The sequence below is a fragment of the Poromitra crassiceps genome (assembly GCF_964638095.1).
Source record: "Poromitra crassiceps genome assembly, chromosome: 4".
NCBI lineage: Eukaryota > Metazoa > Chordata > Actinopteri > Beryciformes > Melamphaidae > Poromitra > Poromitra crassiceps.
The window spans coordinates 16628854-16652304 of record NC_139626.1 but is presented as its reverse complement, the minus strand read 5'-3'; the positions used below and the strand labels follow the sequence as shown (position 1 = coordinate 16652304).

General features: G+C 42.3%; 1 protein-coding gene across 2 annotated transcripts in view; it reads right to left on the bottom strand.

Moving 5' to 3' along the window:
* The window catches only part of arhgap17a (Rho GTPase activating protein 17a), a 61733-nt gene that overhangs the window by 37201 nt on the left and 1081 nt on the right, over positions 1-23451 (bottom strand). For both annotated transcript variants that reach the window (XM_083634730.1, XM_083634729.1), the window contains exon 2: positions 6800-6839. In XM_083634730.1, coding sequence (XP_083490856.1) covers positions 6800-6839 — 40 coding nt within the window. The remainder of the gene's footprint in view (positions 1-6799; positions 6840-23451) is intronic.

Sequence of the window (23451 nt, the reverse complement as noted above, 5' to 3'; positions counted from 1 at the left end):
CAACACGTCCTCACCGCCCTCGCAAACTGATCGATCATTTCCTCATTCCTCCGATGATCAAACACATCTCTTGATTACTTTCTCCCGTTTTCTCCTGGCTGGCACAGAGGAAGGCGACTCCAGCTCGGCGTTTCAATGGCGTTTCTCCTGTCTGCACAAGGAAGCGTTACCCGTTCTCTGCTTTTCCTCTTGCTCAATTTCAAAACAACAGCTGCGGTATGTGTTTGATCGCGTGCTGTCGGCTACCCTTTGAAGGCAGGGACCTGTGTCTGTGTGACAGGCTGGGCAAGTGTTTGCTGCAGGCGCTGCACCAATAAAAACAAAAACACGTCAAACACGTCCTTGGCGGGGAAGGCCATTGCTGATAACACGTCAAAGACGTCATTGGCGGTGAATGAGTTAAAAGGTAAAAAAACAAAAAAAAACAAGGAACTAGCAGTTCATGGGGACAGACAGGAACTAGCATTAGGCTACATGGGGACAGACAGGAACTAGCATTAGGCTACATGGGGACAGACGGGAACTAGCAGTACATGGGGACAGACAGGAACTAGCAGTACATGGGGACAGACAGGAACTAGCAGTACATGGGGACAGACAGGAACTAGCAGTACATGGGGACAGATAGGAACTAGCAGTACATGGGGACAGACAGGAACTAGCAGTACATGGGGACAGACAGGAACTAGCAGTACATGGGGACAGACAGGAACTAGCAGTACATGGGGACAGACAGGAACTAGCAGTACATGGGGGACAGACAGGAACTAGCATTAGGCTACATGGGGACAGACAGGAACTAGCAGTACATGGGGACAGACAGGAAGTAAAATAGAGCTTGAGTTTAGGTAGAAGTTGTGAAGAAAAACTCAAATCAGATGGCAATGATGACATTCTCAGATGGCGCCCAGACCAACAGTTTGCAGCTCTCCAGTTCAGTCCTGTACAAAACAAACAGTTCAGTTCACGTCTTGATTTCAAATTGTAGTTTAATCCCAAAACATTGAACACAGCTAGCTCAGTGTAATAAACAGACTACCAAACTCAAACAGTCAGAAGTTTGCGACAGCTTCTAGGCTATTATGGCTCTGAACACTAGCTAGCTATATCATTAGCCTACCTTCAAACAGGATCGCAGCTGCAGGTTTATACAGGCCGTTTGCTGTGGTTAGGAACCAGGCAGAATGAGCATCACCACTTCTTCATGTCATCCTCTCCCACCCATTAATAGTCTGAGGGTGTAGCACCAATTTGCCATTTCGATTTTGGGAGGTCCTCACTCTAATTTTAGCGCAAGCAGTCAGCTTCTTCTCGAGTCAACAAACCGGCTGTTCCTCACAAATACGGAAGTCCCGCCTACCGTTTACTTCCACGTTCTAAAATAAGGTGAATATATGACAGCAAATGCTCATACCAGTTGATTGTCACAAGTATCACATGCAGACATAAGAAGAGCCACCAGAGGGCTCGCAAGCAGCCTGGCATCCTGGTATTTCTGGGGTCCCCCATCTGGAAGACCCGCTATGTGTGAGTACCAGGAAGGAATGGACAGCTGTCACAGGAATGCTGGGATAGGTCTTTGCCACCTGGGAGGACCATGTGAGAGGTTTGGCTAAGAATAGGATGGATACAGGCCAAGGACCTACACACCCTACTACATGCACAGGCCAAAGACCTACACACCACATACTGTCTGCATGGGGGGTCAGATGGAAGCTGCATCAAACCAGAGATTGTCTATTACAGAGACAGCTCAACCACTGTTTTTTCAGCAGACATCTTAGTCACAACTAGATTGAGATAACAAGGGTCAATTTTGTGTTTATGTGTGGTGTTATTGCAGTTTTGGGAACCCACGATCTCTAGCTCAAGTTAGCTTGCTAGGTCAGCACAACACTTCAACGGGAGAGGTGACCACGCCCATTTAGGAGACCGGAAGAGTATAGTTTCATACTATTGGCAGAGCCTGGAATGAGGAATCTCTATCGTGTATTATCTCTGATCAAACTCAGCAGGTGACTGCATTAAGCCGGTTGGGTACAGCAGCACAATACATGCCTTGGCCAAGTTGAGGCTGAGGTCATGTGAATTTCAGAAGGTGCTTCACATGGTTTATAGGCAGTGGTGGCCTAAACGTTTAGAGAAGCCAGCTTGTGGGTGGAAGGTCATTGGTTCAATCCCCGGGACCAGCAGGATCAATCTGGGTGGGGAACGTGCCAAGGCTTGCCCCTCCCAACATAGTGTGCTTTGACCATCAAATTATTATCGGTTTCAAATCTTCACAGAGTCTCTAGTCTACACTACAACAAACAAATTCTAACAGTTTGTCACAAAATAACTAAGGGTTTTTGTTTTGAGGCGAGACAGACAGCCTCCTCAGTATTTAAGAGGGCAAGAGATTTCTATGTCCCTCTCTCTTCTCAGACTGTGCCATTGTCTGGGTGGTGCAGGACAGAGCAGGGTCACAGAGGCTCATCTTCAGAGATGGGCCGAACAACTGTGCCTTTGAGGGATAGTGAGAGTCGACTGTCAGACATAATATAACGTCCTCTCTTCACTGGCAACGTACTCAAAGCTGGTAGTCACCACTGCTCTCTCATCCATTTCCATTACAGCAACTCATGCTGGCTCTGAATCTAACGTTGATGTGCTAGCTGTCACTCAAACCCTTTTTTTTTGCCCGTTAACTTTAAAACAACTTTTGCCCCACAGTCTACAAAATGGGGGCATTTACACAATTTGGCGAGCACTTTAAAAAAATGTTAGTGCATAAAGTTGCTAAAGCGTGGTGTGAACAACATGGCTGTTTGGGTGAGTGTGTTCTTATCTTCTTTGCCTTCTTAATTTCAGTTTAATTCAATCACACAAATTACACCACGCACCCCCATATAGATAAGATTTTGTTCCAGGGTCCCCCATCTGATAAGAGTTTTGCTTTTAGATGTTTTATCACAGACATTATATGAAACCCATGACCAAAATAGTCATACATTCTGTGATTGTGTTATTATGGATGGAATTATAGTGAACATAGATTAATCCCCCCTTTTTGCTGGGGACCCCACTTTGAAAACCACTAGCTTAGGCTACAACTGTTGCAAGAAGGTGACTTTTCACACATTTTCAATGCAGATTGAGGACAAATAAGCAGTGTTGGGCAGTAGCTTGCTACAAGTAGCGAAGCTACATAGCTTAACTACATTTCTCAGTAGCTTGGTGGTAGCTTCACTACTTTTGAACCAAGTAGCTTTTCCAGTAGCTAAGCTATTTATAGACCCAAGTAGTTTGTAGCTTCCCGCAAAAGCTACAAGCTACTCGCCAGAGAAAATCCACGAGCAAAGCACGCAGTGGAGATTTCTGCTGCGGTTTGGATTAAACAGGAGGAGACATTGCATTATGTCAAGTTGCCTGTGTAGCCAATAAATGAAGAAGATGTTCAGGTTTTATTGTCTGTTTTTGAATATTGTGCCAGTGAGAGTTTCAGTGTGTTTTAAATAAACAATCAAAATTAGATTTTTTTTTGCCTGCCTATTTGTTTGGTGGAAAGTTGTTCTTTGACATGAAGTTGATTATATGTGAGAAAAACAGTAGCTTTGATGTAGCAAGCTGCTTTTGCCATGTTGCTCGTAGCTTAGCTTGCTACATTTCTCTGGGGATAGCTTCAATGTAGTTTAGCTATATTTAATCAAGAGTAACTGATAGCTTAGCTTACTACATTTTCCAAGTAGCTTGCCCATCACTGCAAATAAGATGGATTGTCATCTGGTGCATTTTAACGTTAGGCGCACCCAGGAGAAAGAGAGTTGAAGTATGAATAATTTCTGGCTGAGCAATGTAATGCACCTCAAAATAAAGTAAGATATTTAGGCTACAGTTAGTCTGTCAGTAAAAGGTTTGATGGATGAACAAATCAATCAAAAACACTTCACTACGTCCAACATAGGCTACAAGTTTCGTTTCATTCCATTGCATGTTTCGTTCCGCGTTTCGTTCCATGTTTCGTTCCGCGCTGCCAAATTCAGTTAAAAAATGTGCGAGTTTAAGATCGCCAAATGGTGGGCTATTCAGCATAAAACAATATAATACGAAAAAGTAGCACTGCTTGGTGGACGCCGAATTTAGTAGAAGACCCGGATAACTCTAACTTAATTGACTTACTTGAATATCCATGCTGTCTGTAGCCGGTGCGAGTGCAGCCGATGAGGTTAAATTATCCCAGTATTTGCTTCTGAGCCTCCGTGAGCCTCCGTGTACCACGCTGCCCTCTCTAAACTCGTTGAGGCGCTGCGTAATACAATGCAACGACTGTCTGGCTTGTGAGCTAACTTACTGCTTGATAATATAAAACATAAGAAGAGAGAAAGGGGAAAATATAGGTGCTACTGTCTGTAAATCTATCTATTAGCCTGTGAGGTCTTCATTTCCTCAATTTCCAATGGAGCGGATTCAACAAGATTTTCAGACGTATTCAGCATTGGACAATACAGAATGTCAATCAATGTCAAGCAATCTATCCAACAACAACCAATTAGGTTTCACCTGGTTTCACCAGGCTAAGGGCGTGTTCTGCTCCAGCTCAATCTGATTGGTTGAAAAACACATCACTCTCACGTGTTCTCTGTGAATTGCAAGTGTTTTTCAACCAATCATATTTTTTCATTAGATAAATTACCAAATAAATAAACGCCCACAGGGCAAATGCTTTTTTAACTACCTACCCCACGCTGGGACCAGGGCCAGAGTGACTCGTCTGCATGGAGCTCTCCTTTCCATCAGTGCCCTACAGGTCACTGTTGTTGAAGCATTTTAAGAATATAATGAATGAAAAAATGAGCGTCTGCACATAAGAAAAAACACATTTGTTGATATTTTATTATAAAAAAAAATATGAAAAATGAAAAATGAAAAATGTAAAAAAAAGAAAAGAAAAATGATAATATTTTTTTTAATATAAAATCCCCAATCTAATAGAGGAGGACCATCCTCCTATGCCTCACTGGAAAAACCTCCTCTGATATATATATATATATATATATATATATATATATATATATATATATATACGCACACATACACGCACACACACTTATGTCTATTTTCAAAAACTTTCAAGGCCTTGATGTTTTCCCCAAAAATGCACAAACTTTCAAGGATTTCAAGGACCCGTGGGCTAAGTATTGTGTGTGCACTGTGGATTAAGTTTTAGTGAGCCACAGTTTGTAGCCTCAGCTTGTACGTACATACAGGACCGTGACCCCATTGACCCTACATTCGCTTTTGCCAAACTTTCCAAAGTTACTATGAGGAACATGATGGATTGTGCTGAGAAAGAACTCTACCAATCAACATCATCATTGGTAAGTAGCAAATAGGGCTAGACTTTAAAAAATGTGAACTATCCCTGGCTTTAATATCTTCAAAAAGAAAGGAGATTTCAAAAATCCGAAAAGACAACTTGTAGAGCTTGGTCCATGCTACATACTTTACATTACTATTTGCGGGGAAAGTAATAAAATTACAGAAACGCATTACTTTACTGCCCAACACTTTTTTCAGTTGCAGAAAGAGAGAAAACTCTGGGTCGCGAACCTAACCTGAACCTAACCTGCTGACTGGCAGCTTTTCTGCAACAAACCTGCGTTGTTCTACAGGAAAAACATTTAGTATTTACTCTTCAAAAGAACTAGCAGAGGCTATTTGATAGAGGGGTATACAAAAGCATTTTAAACAACTTCACATTATTTCATATGGTTTTTAGTTTTTAGACAAAACCATGATCTAGGCTAATGTAATGTGAATAATACACTAATAATGCAAACCGTGAGCCAGCTACTAAAGCCTAGTTCCTCATTGCGCGGCTCGCGAGACGCTGGCGGCTCTCGAAGCTTTAGTTGGCGGCTCTAAGAATTTGCACACAAAAAAAAAAAAATCCCCCTCCCCTGCTCTCCCCAAAATTTCAATAAACCTTTATGGCATATTATTACAATACAACAATACTGGTGTTGACAGTAATAGAAGGTGCCAAATCATTCAAAAACAATAAGCATTTTGCTTTTAGGAGTATTGTGCCAGCGTGCAGCGCTGTTCCAAAACGTGTCAACGTGTGTCGTTGCCTGGGAAACGCACATCCCATAATACAACTGTTCGCATCGCATCCCATAATAGTATGATGATACTTGGGATGCCATTGCGAACATAGATGTGAACAGGTTAGCTAAAACATTAGCGTCACCAGCGACGTTTTGGTGTTTTGCGGTAAAAGTGGCTCTCCTATTGACTTTGTCCTGCCAGTGCGGCTCTCATCGAAGAAATAGTGAGGATCACTGTACTAAAGGATCGCCCCTCCTTCGCTACGGGGGCTCAAAAGTCGCTCATCTCGATCGCGACTCTTCTCGTCCCTGGCACCGCAATGGTGAAATGAGCTCCCACCTATGGTCAGGACTGCCGCTTCACTGCCAATCTTTCGGCAAAAACTTAAAACACACCTTTTCAGGCTCCACCTGTCCCCTTCTTGAACTAACATCTTTCTCCCAAAAAATAAAAAATAAAACAAATAAACTTTACCACTATTTCTTCAGAAGTTGTAGCTGTCATAGACTGTGTTGCATAGTTGATTGCTCTATTGCTGACAAAAATGTGTTAATGTAAGTTGCTTTGGACAAAAGCGTCTGCCAAATGACGTAATGTAATGTTTTGGACTAAAAGTATTCTCCAACATCTGCCTGATGAAGCCATGTGAGTGAGTGCAGCCAGGGAGTGAAATGGGACAGGTGTTGAGGTCTACAGACTGACTATTTACCTGTAAGAGGTCATCGCTGAGGACTTCGGTTTTCTCCGCTCTGTGGAGGAGAAAACAACAGAGGGTAGAGATTAGCGCTAACAGATCAGGACTAGGGCTGCACAATATATCGTTTCAGCATCGTCATCGCAATGTGCACATGCGCAATAGTCACATCGCAGAGCGTGCAATGTCAAGTAAGGCAAATTAACTCATAACATACAGTAATGCACGCCCTCTCTGTGACATTCTAAGCTATTTTCTTACTAACTATAGTACCTTTACTCACTTAGGATCCTGCAACTCACCCTGGCTGCGGCTAAAAACACACTCACCTCCTACTACGTCAACCGTGCACGTTACCCACTAGGCCATCTTCTTAAACAGGCAAGGCTTGATAGACCTATTCAAGACTTTTGGTGAAAATTCCAGTTTTTTTCATATCGCAATATATATCGCAGAATAAAAAAATATTGCAATGTCAGTTTTTTCCAATATCGTGCAGCCCTAATCAGGACTGTGTTGCACTGTACAGTGGTTGCGTTCTGTTCCACAGTGTCCATAAACATTACTCCCTGCTCCCTGTCCAGGGAATGCCAATTAAGGAAACTTCCATCAACAAAATTCCTCCTTTCGAGACACCCTGCAACAATGTCACCAAGGCAGACACTCCATGTGTGACCCTGGTAACATAAACGCAACCGGCTGCTACTAACTACAGCAGCTAACATTTAATATTGAAGTTCCGTTCGTTTAGCTTGCTGCTAGTAGTTATGAGGTCAACAATCGCTTGTTTCCCTAGACTATTTGTAGATTATTTGAGCATTGTTGTTTTTAGGTAACGGGTTCCCAACCTTTTTTGGCTTGTTGTGACCCCACTTTGATGTCACAAAAATCTAGGGACACCAAACATTCAAATTTCGGCAAATTGGTAATATCATCAGTGACATCATCAGTCATGTAACATGTTAACCAGAGCTTTGGCCAGAATCTGGACGATATGACTAAGGGTTTGCAGAATCCTTGTATAACTGTGCTGCAAACTAGTTAACCCTCGACCCCTGGCACACAACCTGCCCTGGAACCAGGAAACACTACCACCTCGAGAGAATGAGAGAATCATACAGAAAGCTAGCAGGCCTGACAATGTCTTACATGCCTGATCCTATTCATAGTCAAGTAATTGAGTTGGACTTTGGAGGTCAGACAGATTAGATTCACTTAAATAGAGAAGGCAGGGAATCGCTGGCTCAGCTCATACTGCTTATCAACACCCTCAGAGGCTGCTGGCTGTCTGCTCGCTACTGTTGCTACTAGGGCTGTGAATTAGAGCCCGACCGATATTATCGGCCCGCCGATATTATCGGCCGATATTGGCGATTACCAATATATCGGTATCGGTAATATTTGGCGCCGATATTATTATTATTATTTATTTATTTTTTTATATATATATAGCATGTTGTGTATATTTGATATTTTTTCTTAACTATTTGTTCTATTGTGTTTTTGTATTTCTAGTTATTTATAATTATTAAATTCCCAGTTAAGTTTACTGTTTCATTGCATTGAGTTTATTAACACGTTCACTGCCAATGACGTGTTTTTACGTCAAACTAAATCCAACGGTTGACTGCCAATGACGTGTTTTTACGTCAAAAAAAAGATTTTTTTTTTTTTGACCGTGGGATGTGCATCTAACCCTTTTACATCTCTTATATAATTATTGGAGCCACCGAACATGTACAACCCATTCCACCGACCCACTAAGTGGCGACAGTGCTCTCCCAGACTAGAGGAAGGCAAGCAAAAAGCAGTGTGAGGAAGCCATTCTCTTGAAAATGGATTGGCGAAAACGCTTTCGTTTTCGCGCTGATTGCTGGCGGTGCGGGATTGCAAATTTGCATAATAGATTACGGGTGGAACACACTTTGAAACACGCAGCATAAATAAGACCAGAATCGCAAAAGCTTCATCAAAGCTCTCAACACAAACCCCAAGAAACGAGCGAGCCCATATCCAGACTTGCACAGCGGCCGCCAGCAGACAGGCAGCAGCAACTCGTTTGTCACAGACCCGCTGCAGAGCCAAGGAGGGCGGAGGAGAACGCCCACGGAGGGAGGAGTTGGAAGCAGAGGGGGGTTTCCTGCTGTTATGGAGGAAATTACTGTTCAAAACTATTGTTTAGATGTCTGACGTCTTACTGATGCCAAAAATGAATGGTTAAACTAAAGTGACTGTTCTATCGAATTTCACAAAAAGCCGTTTATCTCAAAATAATTTTTCAGACGCTGAAACCATGCTGTATTCAACTGCTAATGCTTACATAACTACTAACTCTACAAACTAACTCTTTTAGACAGAGAAAGCACACATTCTATTAGTTCTTTTGAGATATTGTGTGTTCACAAAATCTTAGCAGAAAAGAATCCTCGGGTCTTGAAAGATGAGCCAGAATCCTCAAAAAAACCCTCTGGCAGAACCTACCTACAGTAAAAAAAAAACGGCTGGCAGTGAATGTGTTAATAAGCTGTAAAATATCCTGCCTACATCACATATTTCAATTCATGTCAACTCAATCATATCTTTGTCAAGTGTTTGATATTTGAGGGTTGCTGATGTGGTGCCTCCTCTGGTCGTTAAGGGCGCCTGTTCGGAGGGAGGGGAACTCGTTGGAATAGCGTGATCCTCCCCTTCCCTGTCAGGTGAAAAGAAGCAGCTGGCTAACTGCCCATGTGGAAGCATGAAGCCAGTTTTCGGCTCTCCCCAGATCGGCAGAGGGTGGAGCAGCAACCAGGATAAATAAATAAAAAATTAGCACTAATGGGGGATTAGCACTAATGGGGGATAAACATTTGATGATAAAAAAATATATATATCGGCCGATATTATCGGTATCGGTAAATTTTTATTCCCTAAAATCGGTATCGGTTTCAAAAATCCCATATCGGTCGGGCTCTAGTGTGAATCTTCACTGGCCTCACCATGCCATTACCATTAATCTGTCAACGATTTGATTCCACGATGCATCTCGATACAGTTCAAAGTATCGCAGCTACAAGTATCACATCCTCAATGTTCTATATACTGCACATGGCTACTTTTTCATCAATCAATAGAGTCAGATAAATAGCAACTCCCTTTTTACTTATAATGCGCTTTAAAATCCGAAGGTCAACATAAATTTAAACGTAAACGATTTAGCGATTATCTGTCAACAATCCGATTCGATGCATCGCAACACGTCCGCATCGCGATGCATCAATTAAACAATTAATTTTGACACCCCTAGTTGCTACTAGAGCTGTGCCAAAATATCGAAATACTGTACTTCCTCTTGCTATACATTATCGATACACTGGCGCCATATCGTGATACCATATCTTGATACCATATCATGACATTTATCATGAAATGTCATGTCTAGTTTTGAGATATTAACGTTTGTTTGGCACAGCTTTTCAGCTTTATTTCATACTAGTTCACTGCTGCAGTGGCACCCCCCGAAGTGCTTTTTTGTTGTCATGATGTCACGCTGATTCGTCCTATCGTGCAGTGATTTAATCTGGTGATTGGATTAGAGAGGTATCCTGCAGTGATTTAGTCTGGTGATTGGAGTAGAGAGCAGAGGAGGTTTTTCCAGTGAGGCATAGGAGGATGGTCCTCCTCTATTAGATTGGGGATTTTATATAAAAAAAATATATATTAAAAAAATATATTTTTTATTTTTATTTTTATATTTTTCATTTTTCATATTTTTTTTTATAATAAAATATCAATCAAATGTGTTTTTTCTTATGTGCAGATGCTCATTTTTTCATTCATTATATAGCTCCATGCAGACGAGTCACTCTGGCCCTGGTCCCAGCATGGGGGAGGGGATTAAAAAAACACCCGCCCTGTGGGCTTGATTTATTTGGTAATTTATCTAATGAAAAAATAAGATTGGTTGAAAAAGACTTGCAATTCACAGAAAACAGTGAGAGTGATGTGTTTTCCAACGAATCAGATTGAGGAGGAGGGGAGCTCTCCCTTAGCCCGTGAAACCAGGTGAAACCCTAATTGGTTGTTGTTTGATTGATAGATTGCTTGACATTGATTGACATTCTGTATTGTCCAATGCTGAATACGTCTGAAAATCGGCAACGTTGTTCCACTGGCTGGTCTGTGGTCACGCTGAATCAAGGAGGTGAAATCCACTGCTTGACCTGACAGGAAGGATTTACTGAGACAGTAGCAGCATATCATATTTCCCTCTTATTTTTATTTACTTTTTTATCAATCAGTAAGTGTTCACAAGCCAGACAAGTCGTTGATATTGGATTACCACCAAAACGAGTTTCGAGTTGCGGGGAGACGAGCTGCGCGATACGGGCTTTTTGCAATGTCAGAAAACTGGAATATTTGCAACGTCTCGACTGCAGCGTTTCCCCTACAGACAGCACGGATATTCAAGTAAGTCAATTGATTTCAAGTTATCCGAACCTTCTATTAAATTCGGCGTGGAAATGGTTCACCGAGCAGCGCTATTTTTGTCGTATTGAAGTTTCATCCTGTAATTTCTTATACTAAAACCCGCGAACTTTAGATTCACACATTTTTTAACTGAATTTGGCCTGTAAATCGATAGCTGACAGCGGGCTCAATTTTAAAGCTTGAGTGGTGATCTTTATATCATATGAAAGTAGAAGAAATAAGGAATCGATTGGGATGAAGCATGTCAACCTAGGATGTCGGGAAGGGGGGGTAAATAACGCTCCAAAGTTGATAACTAAATGAGTAGTGCAGCACTGTTCACAGGAAGACACACTCTCGTTCCAGATGCAATTAAGTGTAATTTAACGCTATTTGACAACAGTTTCGGCCATAGACTTTGTCAAGTATCATACAAACAGTGCAAGACAGCCATTATAAAGACAGGTTAGCTGATTGAATGGACAACACCTGTCTTGTGAAAGCACACCTGAGTGTGAGACATCATAGGATGAATCAAAACATTGATGTCACAGGTAGGCTGTATACCATAATATATCATGAATCTATGTGAATAAATAGATTTATATAAATAGTAATCACAGCCTAATGCATAGAGATAAATCCTGAAACCTTCTCGCAACAGTTCTAGCCTAAGCCAGTGGTTTTCAAAGTGGGGTCCCCAGCAAAAAGGGGGGATAATCTATTTTCACTATAATTCCATGCCATCCATAAGTAACACAATCTAAGATAGTGTAGAAGTGAGTAACTAGGCTAATTATAACCATAACAGCACAAATAATTGACAAAAATCTCGAAATAAATATACAGTATTTACTCTGAGAAATGAAATAATGAGAAAAGGAACAATTATTGATGGTTAAAACTGAATAATGACATCACAACAGTCTAATCCTAATGCTAATTTAAAATGAGATTTGGGCGTTTTGGGCAAAAACTGCTTGTGGGTGAGAGTATCAGCAGCAGAGCACACGTCATATTTTCCCTGGGACCGCCTCAGGTGCCAGGTGCTGTTCCGTCCTGTAGTCCTCTCACTGGGTGCTAATGCAATGCTCCTCACTGGGTGGAAAGCTAAGAGGCTTGACAGCATGGGAAACATGGCAAATACATGCGCGCGCGCGCGCGCGCACACGTGAAAAAAAAAAGCCCAAATTTCGAAGGTCGCCGCCGAAAAGGGGCGACGACCTTCGGTCGCCGCACTAGCTTCCTCCCCTGGTTCCAAGCTCACCAGCCACCACTGGTAGAGAGGTATCCTGCAGTGATTTAGTCTGGTGATTGGAGTAGAGAGGTATCCTGCAGTGATTTAGTCTGGTGATTGGAGTAGAGAGGTATCCTGCAGTGATTTAGTCTGGTGATTGGAGTAGAGAGGTATCCTGCAGTGATTTAATCTGGTGATTGGAGTAGAGAGGTATCCTGCAGTGATTTAGTCTGGTGATTGGAGTAGAGAGGTATCCTACAGTGATTTAGTCTGGTAATTGGAGTAGAGAGGTATCCTACAGTGATTTAGTCTGGTGATTGGAGTAGAGAGGTATCCTGCAGTGATTTAGTCTGGTGATTGGAGTATAGAGGTATCCTGCAGTGATTTAGTCTGGTGATTGGATTAGAGAGGTATCCTGCAGTGATTTAGTCTGGTGATTGGAGTAGAGAGGTATCCTGCAGTAATTTAGTCTGGTGATTGGAGTAGAGGGGTATCCTGCAGTGATTTAGTCTGGTGATTGGAGTAGAGAGGTATCCTGCAGTGATTTAGTCTGGTGATTGGAGTAGAGAGGTATCCTGCAGTGATTTAGTCTGGTGATTGGAGTAGAGAGGTATCCTGCAGTGATTTAGTCTGGTGATTGGAGTAGAGAGGTATCCTGCAGTGATTTAGTCTGGTGATTGGAGTAGAGAGGTATCCTGCAGTGATTTAGTCTGGTGATTGGAGTAGAGAGGTATCCTGCAGTGATTTAGTCTGGTGATTGGAGTAGAGAGGTATCCTGCAGTGATTTAGTCTGGTGATTGGAGTAGAGAGGTATCCTGCAGTGATTTAGTCTGGTGATTGGAGTAGAGAGGTATCCTGCAGTGATTTAGTCTGGTGATTGGATTAGAGAGGTATCCTGTGCATGCAACTCTCAGGCAGGCTGCATTTACACAATGGCTCTGTGTAAGATTGATTGTGGGACACCGATAGGAAAAAGCATATAAAGGATGTTTGTGGGTGTCGAGTGATAATTCATGTCATAAATCATCCTCGTTGCTCATTGTCAGTATTCCCCCACTGTTTATGGCAACGGTGTTGTGGTTAAGAGGCACAGATGTCACATTGTGAGGCGTGTACACACACACAAACACACCCCCCCACACACACACACACACACACACACACAGAAAGACCTACACACTCAAGTGGCATGATTATGAGTTATGAAAGGAAAACAACTTCTATGATCAGCGGACTGAATTTCCACCAAACATTAAGGAAGAGAAGAGATACGGTGGTGTTAAGATAAATTGTGTAAGTAAGTACAATTAAAGTTCAGAGGAATTTGTTGTTGTGGCACTGGTGCTGAGATGGATCAATAACTTACATGACTAGAAAAGTGCACTCAGTGGAGTGCAGATCTCTGCCAGGCTCCGCTACGCCTCACCACCGCAGACTGAAGCTGATAACCGTATCATGGCATGCAAACCAGAGCCGTGTAGATAGAAGAGTCTCGACATCTCCATTCACTCCAATGGACCCATTTTTTACTCTCAAGCGTTCCAGGAAGTAAGGTCCTGGATTAAGCAGCACTGTCGAGTTGCAGCAAAATTTGTCTCGCTAGCCAGCCTCTCTTCCCTTCCGTCAGAGAGTCTGGCGCCATGGAAACAGGCAACAGGGATAAGCCCTCCCCTACTCTAAAGCTGCTCTCCCATTCGAGCGGCTGTCACACGCTCTGTCATTGGCTCCGACCATGTCAATCAGCTCCCATGTGTGTCGCTGTAATGCTCCCGGCCGCCGAATGTGAAAACAACGACGCTAACTAGCTAGCGTAGAAAGCTAACGACAGAAACCTACAGGCTAACTCGTTGCTACACGCTAAAAATGGCAAGTTTTGAAGAAAATTTGGATTGTGCAATAAAGAAGGCTTGCTTCTGAGACATGCTTGTGAATTAGGGCTATATAAATAAACTTGACTTGAAACTTGACTTGCTCGGCACAAGTTCCACCCCGAAACGATTTTCCAAGGGCACTAACGCTAAGCACCGCCCAAGACGAGGATGATTGGTTAACCCAAACAGAGCATTTTTTTCGCAATCTCACAATGGAAACCTGCGGCGCCAGACTCTCTGACGGAAGGGAAGAGAGGCTGGCTAGCGAGACTACAGCAAAATAGACAGTTTGTGTTGTGCTCTGAAAGGGGTTTTCCCCCCTTGAATCAAATTGTATATTATCAGCTTTATTTTAGCATGCAAAAGTAGCGCGAGACCCATTCCTGGCTGTTCATTGGCTAATGAGTCTCGCATTTTGGTCCTCCGCTGACGCCACTCTCTCTCTAGAGGACACTAATGCAAATGAGCAGAGACACAGATAAGTAATTGGAATTGCAACAGTGCTAATACAAGGGGTCAGTCATGCGCACAATAGCCCATCAGTGGCAACTAGTGCAAATGGCTCTCCATAGGCTACCAAACGTGTTTTTGAAAGGAAATGCAGTCGGGCAACAAGCGCGAGCGATTGATTAAATGATTGATTGATTGGGCCAACATACAGTCAATTTAGCAGAGGTAAAAAGCGCAGGTATGATAGGTGAATGAAAAAGCTTACCACAAATATAAAGTCAAATAAGAGCAAAGAGCGCGTGGTGGAGAGCCTGGCTGCCGCAGGTGTGGAAGGCAATGACGAGGAGATATTGGCTCATAATAAGTCAGTACTGCTATTTTACATTTACCGTAAGTCAATGGCGAATGGCGAGAGGCTTGTGTTTTCCCTGACATTTATTCCAGCTGGCTTCCATGTGGGCGTGACGGCGTGCAGTTAGTGACGTATGTGTGTCTGTAAGAATTTTGTATTTTGTTGCGTCTAAATCGATGAGGTACAAACCTTTCCTGGTGTATGTTCAACCTTTTAACTGAACTGAGCTGCAGTCAGTGTGTTTTGGCTCACTGGAGCTCTGAACGCAGCACGGGCACTGGTTCTCTGAACTGTAGTAACCTCGTGAAAGCGTCCCACAGCTGCTTTCAATTACAACACAGAGGCAGAGGGAACAGAGAGAGAAACAGAGGCTGAAGCTGAAGAGTACCATTTCCAAGATGGTGAGGTCGGTGAAAGATGTAGTGTGGATCTCCAACCCCCAGAACCTCAGAAGGCTAGAGACAAGAGGTGTAGCTAGGAGGGGGAGGAGGAGGGATTCTGCGCCACCCACACCACAATGTACACACACATACAGACAGAGGATGATTATGAAGCCACAGTATGGAAACCATGTTCTGGTGTAGTGGCTGTGTACAAAAAGCAATGAACCTAGTAGTGTCTGATTCTCAAGTGAATGAGCTATATAGGAAGTTGTAATTAGGCTGTCTGAAACCAGTTTGATACATAACTTCACTGAATTTGCAACCTTTCAAGGTCCCAATTTTCGAGGAACCATACAATGGTATGGTACCTTTGGTGGGTTAGGATATCCCATAATACCTTGCGACCCTACAATCGACGAAGAACGAAGCTCTCCCCCCAAACTTCCTCCAATGGCCGCGCCCACAAAACCTCCCGCAAGAGAAAAACGTTCAACACCCATTCGCTAAATAACAAACATGACCACTTTCTTTGACTGACCGCACTAAAATGAAGTCATGTTTGGCGTTATTGACACGTGATTTCTAACCCCACATAGGATAAGCAATAACCACGCCCTGTTATAAGATAAAATACACAAATAGAATATACTAAAAAACATGTATCACAAAAAACATGTATCACATAAGAAAAAGCGAGATGAAAACAAGAGATAAAAGCTAATTAGAACCAGATGAAACAATTTAGCAAGGTACGCTAGCACTCAAGCTAGCCTGAGGACTACAATTTGATTGTGTGTATGAGTGTATGTAGAGTCTAAGATTCCTTTTAAAACACTCTTTTTAAAACATTGTGTCACTTTTCTCTCTTGCGAGAGCTTTTGGCCGCTGCCGTTAAACATACGTTTGGAGCTAGTTTCATTCTTCTTGGTTCGTCGGTTAGCTTAGCAGGGTCGCAAGGTGTTATCCTACCCCACCTAAGGAACCACTGCATGCTTCCTCAAACATTTGCCATAAATAGATACCTAGAAACGTTGCAAATAATGTATCCTACCTGTTTCAGACAGCCTAAAACTTAAAAATTACAACTTAACACATTCACTGCCAATGACGTATTAATCCGTCAAAAAAAATCCAACGGTTGACTGCCAATGACGTATTAATACGTCAAAAAAATGATTTTTTTTTTTTGACCGTGGGATGTGCATCTAACCCTTTTACATCTCTTATATAAATATTGAAGCCACCGAACGTGTACAACCCATTCCACCGACCCACTAAGTGGCGACAGTGCTCTCCTGACTAGAGGAAGGCAAGCAAAAAGCAGTGTGAGGAAGCCATTCTCATGAAAATGGATTGGCTGATTGCTGGCGGTGCGGGATTGCAAATTTGCATAATAGATTACGGGTGGAACACACTTTGAAACACGCAGCATAAATATGACCAGAATCGCAAAAGCTTCATCAAAGCTCTCAACCGAAACTCCAAGAAACGAGCGAGCCCATATCCAGACTTGCACAGCGGCCGCCAGCAGACAGGCAGCAGCAGCGAGCCTGGTGACGCGAGGTTACAGGAGCAACAGAAACGAGCTTGTGACACGCCCGCTGCAGCCAAGAAGAACACACACGGAGGGAGGAGTTTGAAGGAGAGGGGTGTTTCCTGCTGTTATGGAGGAAATTACTGTTCAAAACTATTGTTTAGATGTCTGACGTCTTACTGATGCCAAAAATGAATGGTTAAAGTGACTGTTCTATCGAATTTCACAAAAAGCCATTTATCTCAGAATAAATTTTCAGACGCTGAAACCATGCTGTATTCAAGTGCTAATGCCTACATAACTACTAACTCTACAAACTAACTCTTTTAGACAGAGAAAGCACACATTCTATTAGTTCTTTTTAGATATTTTGTGTTCACAAAATCTTAGCAGAAAAGAATCCTCAGGTCTTGAAAGATGAGCCAGAATCCTCAAAAAACCCCTCTGGCAGAACCTACCTACAGTAAAAAAAAAAAAACAGCTGGCAGTGAATGTGTTAAGTTCCTACCTAGAGATAGTAGCTAATGTAGCTATATGGGTGGATTCCTTGCATTTCATACACAGCCTATATGTTCAACAGGGCTTCTGTCGAAGGATTGATCTGGATTCAAGATTCAAGATTCAAGATTTTTATTGTCACTCCGTAGTACAAGTATCACGTGTGAAATTCTTGTGCTGTAGACTCCGTTACAACATAGTGCAAAAAATAATAAATAAATAAATAAAAACAATGAATGATGAAAAGCAGTGCATTCATCAAGTAGGGCCGGCTTTTTGGTGAACACAATACTACAGTCTGGATCATAGACTAACTGCTCCCAATCACATTAGGAGCTGTTATAAATGCAACGCTTGTGTGAAGCAGCCTCACACAGGACTGTCAGAGAGGCAGAAACAGGCTGTCTATAGCCTGGGTCCTGACCTGGAGCAGAGCAAAAACAACTATTGTTTTGCCTGCATCAGCTGACCTCGAGCACATGGAGCTGACCCCACCGTGGCTGACAGATCCAGGGGTGCCATTAACGATTATTTTCACAATCGATTAATCTGTCGATTATTTCTCGATTAATCGATTAGTTGTTTGGTCTATAAAATGTCAGAAAATGGTAGTAAATGACGATCAGTGTTTCCCAATGTCCAAAAAATGACGCCCTCAAATGTCTTGTTTTGTCCACAAGTCAAAGATAATATCAGTTTACTGTCATACAGGAGTAAAGAAACCAAAAAATATTCACATTTAAGAAGCTGGAATCAGAGAATTTAGACCTTTTCTCTTAAAATTGTACTCATAACAATTAATCGATTATCAATATAGTTGTCGATTCCGATTAATTTTCTGTCGATCGCCTAATCGATTATCGTGGCAGCTCTACGAAGCAGCAGCCTTTGGAGGAAGTGTGTCACTGTCTGTGCTAGGGGTGGGACAAAATATCGATACTCACGGTATCGCGATATTTCCACTTGCGATACATTATCGATACACTGGCACCAAGTATCGATATGTTTATTTAAAAAAATAAAAAAAATAAAAAAAAAAAATAATAATAAACAGGCTAAAATATTATGCTGTGTGTGGTAGTTCAAACATAGTTTCAAGTTGACGTTTATTTATGTTTGTAGTTGAAACAAAAACATAAATACTGTAGGCTACATGAATGGAAATGTTTGATCATTAATATCTACTTTTAGAAATTATATAGGTAGGTAGGTTATATAGGTTTTCTTGTTTTAATAATAATAATAAAAACTTAATGTGTAACTTTTCCTCCGTGGTATGGTATGAGTGAGTGAGTGAACTCAGAGAGTTCATGTCAATTCTGCTAATAAATACATAATACCTGCTTCTTGCCTTTTAGGGGTATTTTTTTCTCTTCAGTTACACAGGTATCGTGATGTATCGTCTTCCAATATATCGATTATCGCAGTATCGCTGTATCATGATAATATCGTTATCGAGGGCCAAGTATCGTGACGATATCGTATCGTGAGCTACTCAGCGATTCCCACCCCTAGGCTTGTCACGATACTAGAATGTCTAACTTTGATATCAAGACGCATGGAAATATCCACACTCAATACCATTTTCCATACCATGGAACACAGCAGATTACCCATGCTCTAGTCATCACTCATCAGCCTATCAGAACACAGCAGATTACCCATGCTCTAGTCATCACTCATCAGCCTATCAGAACACAGCAGATTACCCATGCTCTAGTCATCACTCATCAGCCTATCAGAACACAGCAGAGTACCCCTGCTTTAGAATGGTGACCCTGGTGATTTAGAATGGTACCCTGGTGATTTAGAATGGTAACCCTGGTGATTTAGAATGGTAACCCTGGTGATTTAGAATGGTAACCCCGGTGATTTAGAATGGTACCCTGGTGATTTAGAATGGTAACCCTGGTGATTTAGAATGGTAACCCTGGTGATTTAGAATGGTAACCCTGGTGATTACTATCAAAGTGGGAGAGGAGTAAGACAACACTGCAGCCATAAGCACAATAGAACTCAACACAACCAGCAGGCTGAGGAGCAGGTGGAGTCTGCAACAGTTGGCAGCTTGAGGCACATAAGGTAATGGATACTGGAGCAAGATGAAAGGAGGGAGGAGAATCAGCCCATACGATCTCCCTCATGTTGCTCATTGTGTGGAGCTGACCTAACATTAGACCTAACTAGGATGGATGTCACAATATATCGTCCCACGATATATCGCGATATCAAAACGTGACAATATGTATCGTTGAGATGAAATCTCATATCGCGAGAAAAAGAAGCTGAACATGGTGGCACTGATCTGCATCTGATTGCATGCTCGCTCTCCTTTTCATTGCTTTGTTTGAACAGACAAGGGACGTTACAGACACGGAGGATGAAAATGGTGAAATTACTCAAATTAGCGTGGAGGATGCCCCCTCAATTTACAAATCGTTGGCAAAAAAATATTGTTAAAATATCGTATTGTTATCGTGTATCGTATCGTGAACTGAGTGTATCGTGACACCCCTAGACCTAACATTACATTGATGGAGTGTTCTCTGGTGTGTGTTATGGTGGAGGCACTAACAGAAAGCAGGGATAGGGTAAAACCATGCGTCATGCACACAATGGCAAAGTGCCACGCCCCTGACAAACACTTGCCACTGTCTCCAGATATTAGGGTTGCTCAATTAATCCTAGATATTTGGACATTATCGCAATTTTAGCCTAGATTTAGACAATTAATAAGCGTGTAATTAGACAATACTGAAGTGTTTGTTATATTTTCAGTCACCCTGACAGCTTTGCTGGTGTGGTATACAAGTGCTTATGTGTGACCAATCACAACATCTAAATGTGCAGCAATGTGCGCCCGCCCACGTGAGCTAAACTCAACTTGAACAGGCAGCAGAGAAACCTTCAAGAGACCATCTTTGGAAAAAACATTGCAACAAGCAATGTGGAAAAAAATGGATAGACCCAATTAGAGCCCGACCGATTTATCGGCATAGCGTTATATCGGTACCGATGTGCGATAGGTTGAGGCCACGTCTCGTCATAGACGCTGGTTTAGCTGGCTCAGCCTGGCTGGGGGCGTGGTCAGGGTGGGGTAAAAACCCCTGTTCTATCCATTCAGAAAAGTTAGAATTTAGCTGATAGCCCAACCCAGGCAGACACGATCGGGGATTTAACCACTGCAGTAAACGCACATCTGAGCAGACGTCTTGTGTTCTGCTCTAGAACCCCCAAACCTGTAGTTTAGAGCTGCAGCACCGTCTTTTGGTGAGTCAGCCCATGAGATATATGGGCGGTTTTACCCCACTCGCGCGCCAGCCGTTTAACATTTTGTGGGCGTTCCCAGACATGCGGACTGTCTCTATATTGCCCCAATTTGGCGTTAAATCTGTATCGGCTTAAATGTTTGCCGATATGCGCTGATATGATTTTTTTTTTACTGAATATATAATGCAGAAAACATGCTTGGATCGAGCAGAGCGGGCTCTGGCATTGTTCTCCACACTCCACACTCCATAGGCCCAGCGTGGTGTGTAGGCACTTTTATCAACTTTGGCTGGGAGGGGCCTAGGCACGAGAGATGGGCGGGCTGGGTTTGTTGACGTCACTGATCGAGCTACATCACTGATCAAGAGCTCTGCCAATAGAAAGAGAGGGAAATTTGACTCAACGTCTGGCCTTTTTGCCTTTTCGTGATGTATGGAACTGCATAGGTATGTGAGAAGAGATGAGGAATTACTCAGATTTAAATGTCAGGACTTTGACCTGGATTCATCAAGAACACAGCTAATTTCCAATATATATTGATTTCAGCAGAAAAAAGTGGAAAAAGTGTTGAGTATCTCTTTAATGATCGATTGATCAATCAATCAATCTTTGATTAATTGTTGACATCCCTAATGTCAGCATGAATGTAACAGTTAAAGTCAGTCAGTCTGTCTGTCTCTCTCAGCACTGGCAGCACTTCTCTGGAAAGCAGTTTCCTGTTTGTAGAATAAGAAGGAAAGATTTTCCTCTGAGGTGCTGAGTGCTAGACAGCATGTTCTGCCTCACACAATCACAGGAACCCAGGGGGCAGCGGAGAGGAGAGGAGGGGAGGGGATGGGAGAGGAGGGGATGGGATGGGAGAGGAGGGGAGAGGAGAGGAGAGGAGGGGAGAGGAGAGGAGAGGAGAGGAGAGGAGAGGAGAGGAGAGGAGAGGAGAGGAGAGGCATCTGAAAAAATGTCAGTGCTGGTGAATGGAGAGACAATGTTTTTTGATCCCGTTTGAAAATTGTGCCATGAAGTACACATATGATGTTTGTCAATTTAAAAGATTACTTTGCAAGTCAAGAAAGTTGCAGTTTGTCATAAAACTGTTGCACTATAAGTTCTAAATTAGAAACACTACACACAACCAGTCGTGTGTAAGTGACGTGACATCATAACTTTCTCCCCTGCCACCGCCAGGCTATGTTGGTGTTGGTGTGACCGTGACGTATATTGTGAGACAAGAGATGTAATTGATTGATATTGGCATAGTGATGTCACTCGCTTATATCAGATGAATAAGAATATCACTGATGATGTCACAATGCCTATAACATCATCAGTGCCTATGACATCATCTTTGATGTCACGAGAAGATTTTGCGCTTATGATATCACTATGATATCATCAGTGGGACAAAAATTTAAACAGAGAACAGACAGACATTGCCCACTTGCCCCTTTTATATACCAACTAATAATAACTAATAAATAATATAGGCATCGGCTCACCCGCTGTGAGCTGTGTGTTAATATATTTCATGTACTTTAGTCTGTGATACCGTGAAAATGTGGTATTTTTGTCCAAGGTTATCATACCATCAAAAACCCATACTACTGGCACATCCATACCATTTGTTTATTACATCGCAATCACAATCACAATATTGTCCACAATAATCACAAATCGCACCTTCTGCCCAAAAATCGTGCAACACTACTCCCCCCCCCCCCCCCCCCCCCCCCCGCACACACACACACACACACACACACACACACACACAGGAACAAGCACAAACAAATAGCCACACACACAGAGCCACAGACACACAAAACACCACTCATCCCAAGAGCCTGAGTCCAAACATCCATTGATAGTCTTTCCCTCCTGTCTGCCAATCACATGGCTACTTTCCAGTTCCAGATGTGGACTTTGTATCATCGCACATCAGCATAATGACATGAGTTAACAGGTAGAGCGACTGCACAACATCTTTTCATTATTCAAACTCCATTCTCCAAAGCTGGATCCATTAAGCTACAGAGTACCGCAGGGATGGCTTTCCCTGCACTTCCTGGTTCCTACGTGTAAAAGTCAATGGGATTTTTGTATGGGGATTTCTGTTAAATGCATGAAATAAGGTCTGTGGGTAACAAAAGTGTATGGAACAGTGAACTTTGTGTTCAGCAAGATAATCTTCACAAATGAGGTCCAATTTCATGTTTTTTTAGGTTTTTTCTGAAAATCACGTTAAATTTTTTTATTTACACTTCGAAAATCATAAAGTGGTCCTCATTTGTGAAGATTATCTTGCTGAACACAAAGTTCACTGTTTGATAAACCTTTGTTAACCACAGACCTTATTTCAAGCATCAAGCATTTAACCAAAATCTCCATACAAAAATGCCATTGACGTTTAGACTAAGGAACCGTCCAGGTCTTCTGGACTCATTCCTGTGGTACTCTATTATATCATGGATGCTGCAGCCAGTTTCAAAGTCAGAGGGAGATCATTCTTTAAGTGCAGGCTGATACTTATCTATCATTTAAAGACATTAACTGAGATTGTTGGCATTCATGCTGGATGTGTAGTGTTACATGGCATGGCTCTTAGAGCAGTGGTTCTCAGACTTTTTCACGT